The following is a 13,422-nucleotide window of genomic DNA, read 5'->3' on the forward strand; positions in this document are numbered from 1 at the left end:
TGAATTTCATTCGTTGAAATGCAAGAGTTGGATTATTTCAGTAGTGTTTTGTCATGGTTTACCTTGTCACAGTTACATTCTCTTGATTTTTCAAAGTTCATTCTGAATTTCTTTCGTGAAATGCAAGAGTTGGATTATTTCAGTTTTCGCGGTTTACCATGTCACAGTTACATTCTCTTGATTTTTCAAAGTTCATTTTGAATTTCTTTCGTTGAAATGCAGGAGTTGGATTATTTCAGTAGTGTTTTATCGTGATTTACTTTATCACAATTACATTCTCTTGATTTTTCAAAGTTCATATTGAATTTCTTTCCTTGAAATGCAAGAGTTGGAATATTTCAGTAGTGTTTTGTCATGGTTTACCTTGTCACAGTTACATTCTTTGATTTTTCAAATTTCATTTTGAATTTCTTTCATTGAAATGCAATAGTTGGAATATTTCAGTAGTGTTTTATCGTGGTTTACCTTGTCACAGTTACATTCTCTTAATTTTTCAAAGTTCATTTTGAATTTCTTTCGTTGAAATGCAAGAGTTGGATTATTTCAGTACTGGTTTGTTGTGGTTTACTTTGTCATAGTTACATTCTCTCAATTTTTCAAAGTTCATTTTGAATTTCTTTCATTGAAATGCAAGGGTTGGATTATTTCAGTAATGGTTTGTCGTGGTTTACCATTTCACAGTTACATTCTATTGATTTTTCAAAGTTCATTTTGAATTTCTTTCATTGAAATGCAAGAGTTGGAATATTTCAGTAGTGTTTTGTCATGGTTTACCTTATCACAGTTACATTCTCTTGATTTTTCAAAGTTCATTTTGAATTTCATTCATTGAAATGCAAGAGTTGGAATATTTCAGTAGTGTTATGTCGTGGTTTACTTTGTCACAGTTACATTCTTTTGATTTTTCAAAGTTCATTTGAATTTCTTTCCTTGAAATGCAAGGGTTGGAATATTTCAGTAGTGTTTTGTGGCGGCTTACCTAGTCACAGTTACATTCTCTTGATTTTTCAAAGTTAATTTTGAATTTCTTTCGTTGAAATGCAAGAGTTGGATTATTTCAGTAGTGGTTTGTCGTGGTTTAACTTGTCACAGATACATTCTCTTGATTTTTCAAAGTTCATTTTGAATTTCTTTCGCTGAAATGCAAGACTTGGATTATTTCACTAGGGTTTTGTTGTGGTTTACCGTCTCACAGTTCCATTTTCTTGATCTTTCAAAGTTCATTTTGAATTTCTTTCATTTAAATGAAAGAGTTGGAATATTTCAATAGTGTTTGGTTGTGGCTTGCCGTGTCAAAGTTACATTCTCTCGATTTTTCAAAGTTCATTTTGAATTTCTTTCGTTGAAATGCAAGAGTTGGATTATTTCAGTAGTGTTTTGTCGTGGTTTACTTTGTCAGTTACATTCTCTTGATTTTTCAAAGTTCATTTTGAATTTCTTTCATTGAAATGCAAGAGTTAGAATATTTCAGTAGTGTTTTGTCGTGGTTTACCTTATCACAGTTACATTCTCTTGATTTTTCAAAGTTCATTTTGAATTTCATTCATTGAAATGGAAGAGTTGGAATATTTCAGTAGTGTTATGTCGTGGTTTACTTTGTCACAGTTACATTCCCTTGATTTTTCAAAGTTCATTTGATTTTCTTTACTTGAAATGCAAGAGTTGGAATATTTCAGTAGTGTTTTGTTGCGGCTTACCTAGTCACAGTTACATTCTCTTTATTTTTCTAAGTTCATTTTGAATTTCTTTCGTTGAAATGCAAGAGTTGGATTATTCCAGTAGTGTTTTGTCGTGGTTTACTTTGTCACAGATACAATCTCTTGATTTTTCAAAGTTCATTTTGAATTTCTTTCATTGAAATGCAAGAGTTGGATTATTTCAGTAGTGTTTTGTTGTGGTTTACCGTGTCACAGTTACATTTTCTTGATTTTTCAAAGTTCATTTTGAATTTCGTTCATTTAAATGCAAGAGTTGGAATATTTCAGTAGTGTTTTGTAGTGGCTTACTTTGTCACAGTTACATTCTCTCGATTTTTCAAAGTTCATTTTGAATTTCTTTCATTGAAATGCAAGAGTTGGGATATTTCAGTAGGGTTTTGTTGTGGTTTACCTTGTCACAGTTACATTCTCGCGATTTTTCAAAGTTCATTTTGAATTTCTTTCATTGAAATGCAATAGTTGGAATATTTCAATAGTGTTTTGTTGTGGTTTACCTTGTCATAGTGAAATTCTCTCGATTTTTCAAAGTTCATTTTGAATTTCTTTCGTTGAAATCCAAGAGTTGGATTATTTCACTAGTGGTTTGTCGTGGTTTACCATTTCACAGTTACATTCTCTTGATTTTTCAAAGTTCATTTTGAATTTCTTTCATTGAAATGCAAGAGTTGGAATATTTCACTAGTGGTTTGTTGTGACTTACCTTGTCACAGTTACATTCTCTTGATTTTTCAAAGTTCATTTTGAATTTCATTCGTTGAAATGCAAGAGTTGGAATATTTCAGTAGTGTTATGTAGTGGTTTACTTTGTCACAGTTACATTCTTTTGTTTTTTTCAAAGTTCATTTTTAATTTATTTCATTGAAATGCAAGGGTTGGAATATTTCAGTAATGTTTTGTTGCGGCTTACCTAATCACAGTTACATTCTCTTGATTTTTCAAAGTTCATTTTGAATTTCTTTCGTTGAAATGCAAGAGTTGGAATATTTCAGTAGCGTTTCGTTGTGGTTTACCTGGTCACTGTTAAATTTGCTTGATTTTTCAAAGTTTATTTTGGATTTCTTTCGTTGAAATGTAAGAGTTGGAATATTTCAGAAGCGTTTTGTCGTGGTTTACTTTGTCACTGTTACATTCTCTTGATTTTTCAAATTTATTTTCGATTTCTTTAATTTAAATTCAAGAGTTGGAATATTTTAGTAGTGTTTTGTTGAGGTTTACCTTGTCACAGTTAAATTCTCTTGATTTTTCAAAATTCATTTTGAATTTCTTTCATTGAAATGTAAGAGTTGGAATATTTCAATAGTGTTTTTTCGTGGTTTACCTTGTCACAGTTACATTCTCTTAATTTTTCAAAATTCGTATTGGATTTCTTTCATTGAAATGCAAGAGTTGGAATATTTCAGTAGTGTTTTGTCGTGGTCTACCTTGTCACAGTTACAATCTCTTGATTTTTCAAAGTTCATTTTCGATTTCTTTCATTGAAATGCAAGAATTGGAATATTTCAGTAGTGTTTTGTTGTGCTTTACCTTGTCACAGTTACATTCTCTTAATTTTTCAAAGTTAATTTTGAATTTCTATCGGTGAAATGCAAGAGTTGGAATATTTCTGTAGTTTTTTGTCATGGTTTACCGTGTCACAGTTATATTTTCTTTATTTTTCAAAGTTAATTTTGTATTTCTGTCATTGAAATGCAAGAGTTGGAATATTACCGTAGTGTTTTGTCGTGGTTTACCATGTCACAGTTAAATTTTCATGATTTTTCAAAGTTCATTTTGAATTTGTTTCGTTGAAATGCAAGAGTTGGAATATTTCATGTAGTGTTTTGTTGTGGTTTACCTTGTCACAGTTACATTTTCTTGATTTTCCAAAGTTCATTTCGGTTTTCTTTCATTAAAATGCAAGAGTTGGAATATTTCAGTAGTGTTTTGTCGTGGTTTACCTTGTCGCACTTACATTCGCTTGATTTTTCAAAGTTCATTTTGAATTTCTTTCGTTGAAATGCAAGAGTTGGAATATTTCAGTAGTGTTTTGTATTGGTTTACTTTGTCACAGTTACATTATATTGATTTTCCAAAGTTCATTTTAAATTTCTTTCATTGAAATGCAAGAGTTGGAATATTTCATTAGTGTTTGTCATGGTTTACCTTTTCATAGTTATATTCTCTTGATTTTTCAAAGTTCATTTTGAATTTCATTCGTTGAAATGCAAGAGTTGGAATATTTCAGTAGTGTTATGTCGTGGTTTACTTTGTCACAGTTACATTATCATGATTTTTCATAGTTCATTTGAATTTCTTTCCTTGAAATGCAAGGGTTGGAATATTTCAGTAGTGTTTTGTTGCTGCTTACCTTGTCACAGTTATATTCTCTTGATTTTTCAAAGTTGATTTTGAATTTCTTTAATTGAAATGCAAGAGTTTGAATATTTCAGTAGTGTTTTGTCGTGGTTTACCTTGTCACACTTACATTTTCTTGATTTTTCAAAGTTCATTTTAGATTTCTTTCATTGAAATGCAAGAGTTGTTATATTTCACTAGTGTTTTGATGTGGTTTACCTTGTCACAGTTACATTCTCTTGATTTTTCAAAGTTCATTATGGATTGCTCTCGTTGAAATGCAAGAGTTGAATTATTTCAGTAGTGTTTTGTCGTGGTTTACCGTGTCACAGTTACATTCTCTTGATTTTTCTAAGTTCATTTTGGATTTCTTTCGTTGAAATGCAAGAGTTGGAATATTTCAGTAGAGTTTCGTCATGGTTTACCATGTCACAGTTACATTCTCCTAATTTTTCAAAGTTCCTTTTGAATTTCTTTCGTTTAAAAGCAAGAGTTGGAATATTTCAATAGTTTTTTGTCGTGGTTTACCTTGTCAAAGCTACATTCTCTTGATTTTTCAAAGTTCATTATGAATTTATTTCGTTGAAATGCAAGAGTTGAAATATTTCAGTAGTGTTTGGTTATGGTTTACCTTGTCACAGTTAAATTTTCTTGATTTTTCAAAGTTCATTTTGAATTTCTATCATTGAAATGCAAGAGTTGGAATATTTCAGTAGTGTTTTGTCATGGTCTACCTTGTCACAGTTACATTCTATTCATTTTTCAAAGTTCATTTTGAATTTCTTTCATTGAAATGCAAGAGATGGATTATTTCAGTAGTGTTTTGTCGTGGTTTACCTTGTCAAAGTTACATTTTCTTAATTTTTCAAAGTTCATTTGACTTTCTTTTATTGAAATGCAAGAGTTGTAATATTTCAGTAGTGTTTGGTTATGGTTTACCTTGTCATAGTTACATTCTCTTGATTTTTCAAAGTTCCTTTTGGATTTCTTTCATTGAAAAGCAAGAGTTAAAATATTTCAATAGTGTTTTCTCGTGGTTTATCTTACCACACTTACATTCTCTTGATTTTTCAAAGATCATTTTGGATTTCTTTCGTTGAAATGCAAGAGTTGGAATAATTCAGTAGTGTTTTGCCATGGTTTACTTTGTCAAAGTAACATTCTCTTAATTTTTCAAAGTTCATTTTAGATTTCGTTCGTTGAAATGCAAGAATTTGAATATTTCAGTAGTGTTTTGTCAGGGTTTACTATGTCACAGTTACATTCTCTTGATTTTCAAAGTTCATTTCTTTCGTTGAAATATGTTTTGTTGTGCTTTACCTTGACACAGTTACATTTTCTTGATTTTGTTAGGTTAGGTTAGGTTAGGCTAGATCAAGTTAGGTTAGGTTAGGTTAATTTAGGTTAAGTTAGGTTAGGTTAGCCTACGTAAGCGCGCGTACGTAGGCTAGCCTAACCTAACCTAACTTAACCTAACCTAACCTAACTTGATCTAACCTAACCTAACCTAACCTAACTTAACAAAAATCAAGAAAATGTAACTGTGTCAGGTAAAGCACAACAAAACATATTTCAACGAAAGAAATGAACTTTGAAAAATCAAGAGAATGTAACTGTGACATAGTAAACCATGACAAAACACTACTGAAATATTCCAACTCTTGAATTTCAACGAACAAAATCCAAAATGAACTTTGAAAAATTAAGAGAATGTAACTTTGACAAAGTAAACCACGGCTAAACACTACTGAAATATTCCAACTCTTGCATTTCAACTGAAGAAATCCAAAATGATCTTTGAAAAATCAAGAGAATGTAAGTGTGGTAAGGTAAACCACGAGAAAACACTATTGAAATATTTTAACTCTTGCATTTCAATGAAAGAAATCCAAAAGGAACTTTGAAAAATCAAGAGAATGTAACTATGGCAAGGTAAACCATAACCAAACACTACTGAAATATTCCAACTCTTGCATTTCAAAGAAAGAAATTCAAATGAACTTTGAAAAATGAAGAAAATATAACTTTGACAAGGTAAACCACGACAAAACACTACTGAAATAATCCATCTCTTGCATTTCAAGGAAAGAAATTCAAAATGAACTTTGAAAAATCAATAGAATGTAACTTCGACAAGGTAAACCATGACAAAACACTACTGAAATATTCCAACTCTTGCATTTCAATGAAAGAAATTCAAAATGAACTTTGAAAAATCAAGAAAATGTAACTGTGACAAGGTAAACCATAACCAAACACTACTGAAATATTTCAACTCTTGCATTTCAAAAGAAAGAAATTCAAAATGAACTTTGAAAAATCAAGAGAATGTAACTTTGACAAGGAAAACCACGACAAACCACTATTGAAATATTCCAACTCTTGCTTTTCAACGAAAGAAATTCAAAAGGAACTTTGAAAAATAAGGAAAATGTAACTGCGACAAGGTAAACCATGACGATACACTACTGAAATATTCAAACTCTTGCTTTTAAGTTAAAGATATCGGAAATTAAATTAGAAATATCAAGAAAATTTAGCTCTGTCAAGATAAACTATTAAAAAACAATACCGAAATACAAAAAACCTTGCAGTTCAAAGAGAGCAATCCATTATGAACTTAGAAAAATCGAGAAGATGTAACTGTGACAAGTTAAACCACAACAAAACACTACTGAAATATTAACAACTCTTGCATTTCAATGAAAGAAATCTAAAATGAACTTTAAAAAATCAAGAAAATGTAAGTGTGACTAGGTAAACCACGACGAAACACTACTGAAATATTCAAACTCTTGCATTCCAATGAAAGAAATTCAAAATCAACTTTGAAAAATCGAGAGAATGTAAATGTGACAAGGTAAGCAGCAACAAAACACTACTGAAATATTCCAACCCTTGCATTTCAAGGAAAGAAATTCAAATGAACTATGAAAAATCATGAGAATGTAACTGTGACAAAGTAAACCACGACAAAACACTACTGAAATATTCCAACTCTTGCATTTCACTGAAAGAAATTCAAAATGAACTTTGAAAAATCAAGATAATTTAACCGTGACAAGGTAAACCACGAAAACTGAAATATTCCAACTCGTTCATTTCAATGAAAGAAATTCAGAATGAACTTTGAAAAATCAAGAGAATGTAAGCGTGACCAGATAAACCAAGACAAAATACTATTTAAATATTCAAAGTCTTAATTTTAACCAAAAGAAATTCAAAATTAAGATTGAAAAATCAATAAAATGCAGCTGTGACACGGTAAACAACGACATCGACCTACGTAAAAATGTCAAATCTCGCATTTCAAGGAATGTAATTCAAAATGTACTTTGAAAAATCAAGAAAATGCAACTGTAATAATCTAAAGCACGACAAAACACTACTGAAATAATCCAACTCTTGCATTTCAATGAAAGAAATCCAAAATGAACTTTGAAAAATCAAGAAAATGTAACTGTGACAAAGGTAAACCACGACAAAACACTACTGAAATATTCCAACTCTTGCATTTCAACGAAAGAAATCCAAAATGAACTTTGAGAAATCAAGAAAATGTAACTGTGACAAGGTAAGTCACAACATACCACTACTGAAATATTCCAACTGTCCTAGTCGATTACGTCATTCTATGCCCATGTATGGACTCCCGTCATGACCTTCTGATAGGGTTCTACCGATTATTTAATCAATTTCTCCGATATCCATTTTCCTAGTCGATTACGTCATTCTATGTCCATATATGGACCCCCGTCACGACCTCCTGATATGGTTCAACCGATTATTTAATCAATTTATCAGATATCCAACTGTCCTAGTCGATTACGTCATTCCTATGCCCATGTATGGACTCCCGTCATGACCTTCTGATAGGGTTCTACTGATTATGTAATCAATTTCTCCGAAATCCATTTTCCTAGTCGAATACGTCATTCTATGTCCATATATGGACCCCCGTCACGACCTCCTGATAGGGTTCTACCGATTATGTAATAAATTTCTCAGAAAAACCATTTGTCCTAGTTGATTACATCATTCTTGTGTCATATGTCACGTGTCATGTGTCATTCGTCATGTGTCATGTTTCGTGTCATGTGTCATGTGTCATTTGTAATGTTTCATGTGTCATGTGTCACGTGTCATGTGCCACGTGTCATGTGTCATGTGTCATGTGTCACGTGTCATGTGTCATGTCGAGTTAGGTACCTTGGAAACTCACATTCGCTGAGAGCGTGCCAAAAACACACCTGGAGAAAGAGACCATTGAGAAAGAGGTCATTGACCCTGTCCTCATTAAACTATGTAAAAAAGTTATAGGTGGCAGCAGGGGTGTCGCGTGGGAGTAGAACCTCCCCTTCTACTGTTGTTAGTAGTAGTATCATATTTTTGCAAAATGCAAGTGGTAGAGGTCATTCCACTAGCAATTCATCTTATAAATTCAAATGAAACACTCATTTGGATGACATTCCAAAAAATTATGGTTATAGGAGTAAGATATCAAAATATGTGTAGATAATTCCGTATATAAATTACAGAGACCCTTTCACCACCGTGGAATATCCCCCCCCCCAAAAAAAAAATGTCGGAATACTTCCCAATTACAAATACCATATGTGAACAATGGATAAGTTGCATACCTTACAGCCCTTTCCCCAGGGGCTGGTGGGGAGGAGTCAAGTCATCCTCAGACGCATAGTTATTGGACTTTTCAACAATGCAAATCAAATGGCAATCCCAAAATTTTATCGGTTGTCTTTGGGGAAAAAAAGAGTATGAGAGGGGGACTAGTTGTCCTTTAATTTTTCTGGTCATTTGAAAGGGTGCTAGAGGGGGCCCATTCGCATGAGCCCCCTCCCGATCTTCTAGGACCATTGGTTATACACGGTCACTCCTGAAAAAAAACACGCATCCGTGACCTTTCTTCTGGCCAAAAATACAAACTCCAAATTTTGTATATACTTGTAGAGTTTGAAACCTATGCATTAGGGTTTACTGATATTTTGCATCCGATGATGTGATTTTCAGTAATAACGCTTGAATTTTTGGGCGTGTTTGCCCGGTTTTTCGAAAATCAATAAGACTTTCTTACGGTCTTAGCTTTTCATGGGTAAAATTAAAATGAATAAAGTTTATATATCTGATGTCTCCATCAATTTCTATCAATTGATGGAGAAATTGATAGTTATCAATCAACATCAATATCAATTGATGTCTCCATCAATTGTTGTTAACCTGAAGGTTGCCAAAAACACCATTTGACCAATTTATGTTAGTTTTACTTCTTCAGAGAAGTTCTATCTGATATGACCCTTGAAAGTACTTGGAAGGTGGAAATGGTTCGAGTTATCGAAAATTCGCAAGAGTGCTTTGTTTATTGTGGCGAACGAGATTAGAATAATAAAATTATTTAGAAACACAAAAATAGAAATGTCCGATGAGTCTCACAGTTATTTCGAGCAAGTTCAGTTAAAGATACTTAAAATTGAATTAAAATTAAACTAAGCGAAAGTAGGTTAGTCAACTTCGGCTTCCCGGTCTACTTTCAAACTTTAGTGAAGGACCAGCCGAAAAGACAGTATTATTTTGGAAAACCCATATCAACACTATATAGTTCCCGAGTAGTGTCTACTATTCTTTTCTAATTTTAGACAAACCATGGATTACATCTTCACATTGATGGGTCAACAATAGACATTACGCTTGATAGTTGAATATTGCTTTACTTAAAAACTTACTAACGATATATATCACTGGCACTGTAGTCACTCAGGATTTCAATTTTATCCACAGGTGTGATTATAATTTGACTCGACCGTACCTAAAATTTGGCCAGAATCAACATTCCCTGTCTTTGAATTTATCATATACCAACATAGCACCCCCGTTAAGATTAATCATCCGACTGACTGACTGTATCTCAAACAGTAAGATGCACGAAAAATGTCGGTCAATCCCGCTTTTGAGGACTACAATGAAAGGTTGGGATGGCTAGAATACGTTCTGTGGGTGACAGATGTGGTGACCAACTTGTCGTGACGTGATGTGGGTGACCAAGCCTCAGACGGTTTGTTGCAGCAGCGAGTTGTTAGTATTAGTAGTAGTTTCTCATTGTCCCCAATACTTACATGATTTTTATTGTCAGTCCATATGACCACAAACAAATTTTTTTAGACAGGGCCTTTTTTTGACATTAAATGAGCTTTCTTATTATAAACTGGAAGGTTTTACTGTAAAATACTGACTAGATATTGATGATGACCAGGCAATGGGCAAACTGACAAGGTAGACAAAGAGCCCATGAAGTGGTCTATGAAAAAATCTAAATATGCGATGTACTCCTACACTATTAAACGAAGTCTTACAAACGTTTAAACATATACTGTAGTAAGCACCATAATGTACAGAGTTATAATTTTTTTGCAAACAACGTGAAAATCAAAAATTCATAGAACTTCCATCAGAATGACGTGATTCATTTGCGATATACGGCATGTCGTTCGAAAACGCCGAAGTCACAGGTTGCGAGCGAAGCAATGACCATAAAAACCCCGTAAATTGGGCTTTTATTGTAATATAATATTTTGTAACAAATACAGTAGCCAAACGAGCAGGTGGCATGCGACGACAACAAAGGATCTCCAAATGGTGTGCAGTCAAAAATATTTGCAAATAAATGAACTCATTTGATCAAATCACTGATCACTGAAGAAATAATTTGATATTGAAATCCATGTGTTCATTTTGTTTCCCATAACATCCACGACCACGACATCCAGGGGCGCAGCTAGAGTATTTCTATAGGGGGGGGGGGCAAGAGGGAGTACTATTGAAGTAGGAGCTTTTTAAGCGGCAGTGAAGAAAAGGCAGAAGACAGTAGTATAGCGTAAACAAGCTTTTGGGTGGGCAAAGGTGAATGTCGTAAACACTTGGCTTTCTTCAGCCAGATTCACCACTAATGCTGCAGTACACAACCACCCTCAAATTCCCCCAGCTCCCCACGCCCAGCACAGGATGCTCAATTTCATAATTGAACCAAGCTCTATTCTAGTAGCGCCGGGTATGGCGCTATTTGTTTGCTCATAATTTTGAATGGATTTTGACTCAGTAAGATTTAATGCGTTATGCTAAACTTTTAACATACGTGATTTATTGAAATATTATTTATGATTTTTTATTAAATTGATTTGTTGTAGGTTCACTGATTTATATTAATGAATAGCATTGATATCAGCAGGCCGCACAAAGCCGAAACAAAAAATAATAGGCAGCGCAATAGCCGTTATTCTGCTATTGCTTTGTCGCCCTTTCGACAATCTACATGATCATAGCTCGTTTTGATTTAGTTTAACATCCACTTAAATATTCATTGAGAGTTTCACCTTGATACCCTTAGCTTGTGTAGTAGCAATAGTTGTAGTAGCAGTGGTGGCATTAGTAGTGGTATACCTAATAGGTTATTTATTTTTTCAAAATTATTGGGGGGAACTGACCCCCCTCCCCTTTCCCCCACCCTCAACGACACCACTGACAACATCCACAGCATTATCGATACCCACGAGTTCACTTTGTTTAACATCCTAATTGTCCCAAATAAAAAGCACCAAAATAATTTAAAAGCACACCAAATCAGGTAAACTATTCGCAAAGTACTGAAAAAATGTGTTTTCAGAGGAAAATAGGGCTCGGCCACATCTCCTCCCTAGTTTCGGGCTTCTATTCATTAGTGTGATTTATCAGTACAGTAACAAATTAAAGACTTAAGGAAAGAACTTCTAAAATTCATTTAATTCCGTATAAACATCAAAAGAAAGCAGTAAATCAAAGCGTTCAATTAAATTTGTAGAAAATGGCATGAATATCTACTAAACAGCTAGCCCGTAGACAGACACTATGCAATACATAGTTTTGTTTTCCCATCTGAGTGTAGAGCTGCCATCGGTATCGTTGTCCCACAGACATGAAGCAGCTGTTTGGAGGCCAGCACCAGTTTTCTGCATTATCACACAGGACACTACAAAAGAAAGTTTCAACTTTTATTTGTAATACAGTTAAGACTTTATATTACTATGAGATGAGATATACATTTATTAAAAAAGAAAACACACACTATTCGCCTTTCGCCTGCCAAGAAAGGCAACAAGCTTGAAAGGGCAAGCGAGGTTATCACTCTCAGCTAATTAAAACAACATTCATACCGAGCTACTCAACACACAAGAAACTCATCTGATGAAGGAATAAAGGGAAAAAAAGAGAGAAAGAGGAAAAGACAAGAAGTAGATAGAAAAAAATAACAGCTAAGAAAGTCAGTGAAATAATCTTTAATAGAATGACAACCTGGAGCGGGCTTCACATCAAATTCACTCACGAGAAATAAGAAACTTACTTGCCCGTGACTTGAAAGCCGGAAGACTAGACTTTAAAACTTGGTCTACATTGTGACAACATTGTAAAACCTTATATACTATAGACTTCCTCCGGGCAGGACTATTAAGCTTAATCCTTTCAGAGGGAAACAGAGACTCCTCCTAGTTTCCAATCTCCAATCTCAATCAAAATTCCTCCAATCTCCTCCTAGTTCCCGGCTCTTATTCAGTAGTGTGATTTATCAGTACAATAACAAATTAAAGACTTTGGCCTTGAAACTACTGTCCGGAATTACAACATATAAGCCGTATCTGCTCAAAGAAAAAAAATAAAGAAAATAAAGATCGCGAATTAAGTTTTTTAAGGTTAACGAAAATACTGGACGAAAAGGCAAATATTTCGCGAGGACAACAGCTTCTCTTCTTCAGCACTATAAGAGAAAGTTACAAAGAAACACGTTCACATTTTCTGATTGAAAATACTAAAAAAATATTGGATAAAAACAAAATGGTAAGAAAAATCAAAGCAGGGAACGAAAATAAAAAATAATGAAATACTAAATTCGAAATATTCAAAAACCTTATAATCCGACCAATAAGGGATACCAACAAGGGAATAAATCAAATTTACCAGAATCAAGAATTTCAAAAGCCAAAATATCTTAATTTTAAAAGCGAGCCACTTACAAATATTTACAAATTAACAAAAACAATGTTACTCGCAGTGTTTTCGTTGATCTTAAAAACCTCATTCTGTATCCCCATCTTTAATTTGTATTCTTGCTATGTCATGCAAATATGGTTTAAGATATTATTATTTGGCGTTGATATTATACTAGGCTCTCTGCTTACAATTTTTTTAGCCCCCCGCCCCTGAAATGTATGTCCAACTCGTAAAAACGTAACAAAAATGAAAATGGAAAAAAATTTTATGCGTTTTCAAAGTTTTTTTTGTAAAGGTACTTACCTGTTATAGCGACCACACTTTGCTTTGGATCTGTAAT

At 33.3% G+C, this 13,422-nt stretch overlaps 1 protein-coding gene across 3 annotated transcripts in view; it reads right to left on the bottom strand.

The window, feature by feature from the left end:
* Nucleotides 1-11,822: 11,822 nt before the first annotated feature.
* The window catches only part of Dlc90F (dynein light chain 90F), a 36,531-nt gene continuing 34,931 nt past the window's right edge, over nucleotides 11,823-13,422 (bottom strand). For all 3 annotated transcript variants that reach the window (XM_089108315.1, XM_089108314.1, XM_089108316.1), the window contains exon 4: nucleotides 11,823-12,066. In XM_089108315.1, coding sequence (XP_088964441.1) covers nucleotides 11,918-12,066 — 149 coding nt within the window. In that variant the 3' untranslated portion in view covers nucleotides 11,823-11,917. The remainder of the gene's footprint in view (nucleotides 12,067-13,422) is intronic.

This window comes from Artemia sp. Qi Xiang Cuo, chromosome 2 (assembly GCF_049724085.1).
Source record: "Artemia sp. Qi Xiang Cuo chromosome 2, ASM4972408v1, whole genome shotgun sequence".
Taxonomy (NCBI): Eukaryota; Metazoa; Arthropoda; class Branchiopoda; order Anostraca; family Artemiidae; genus Artemia; species Artemia sp. Qi Xiang Cuo.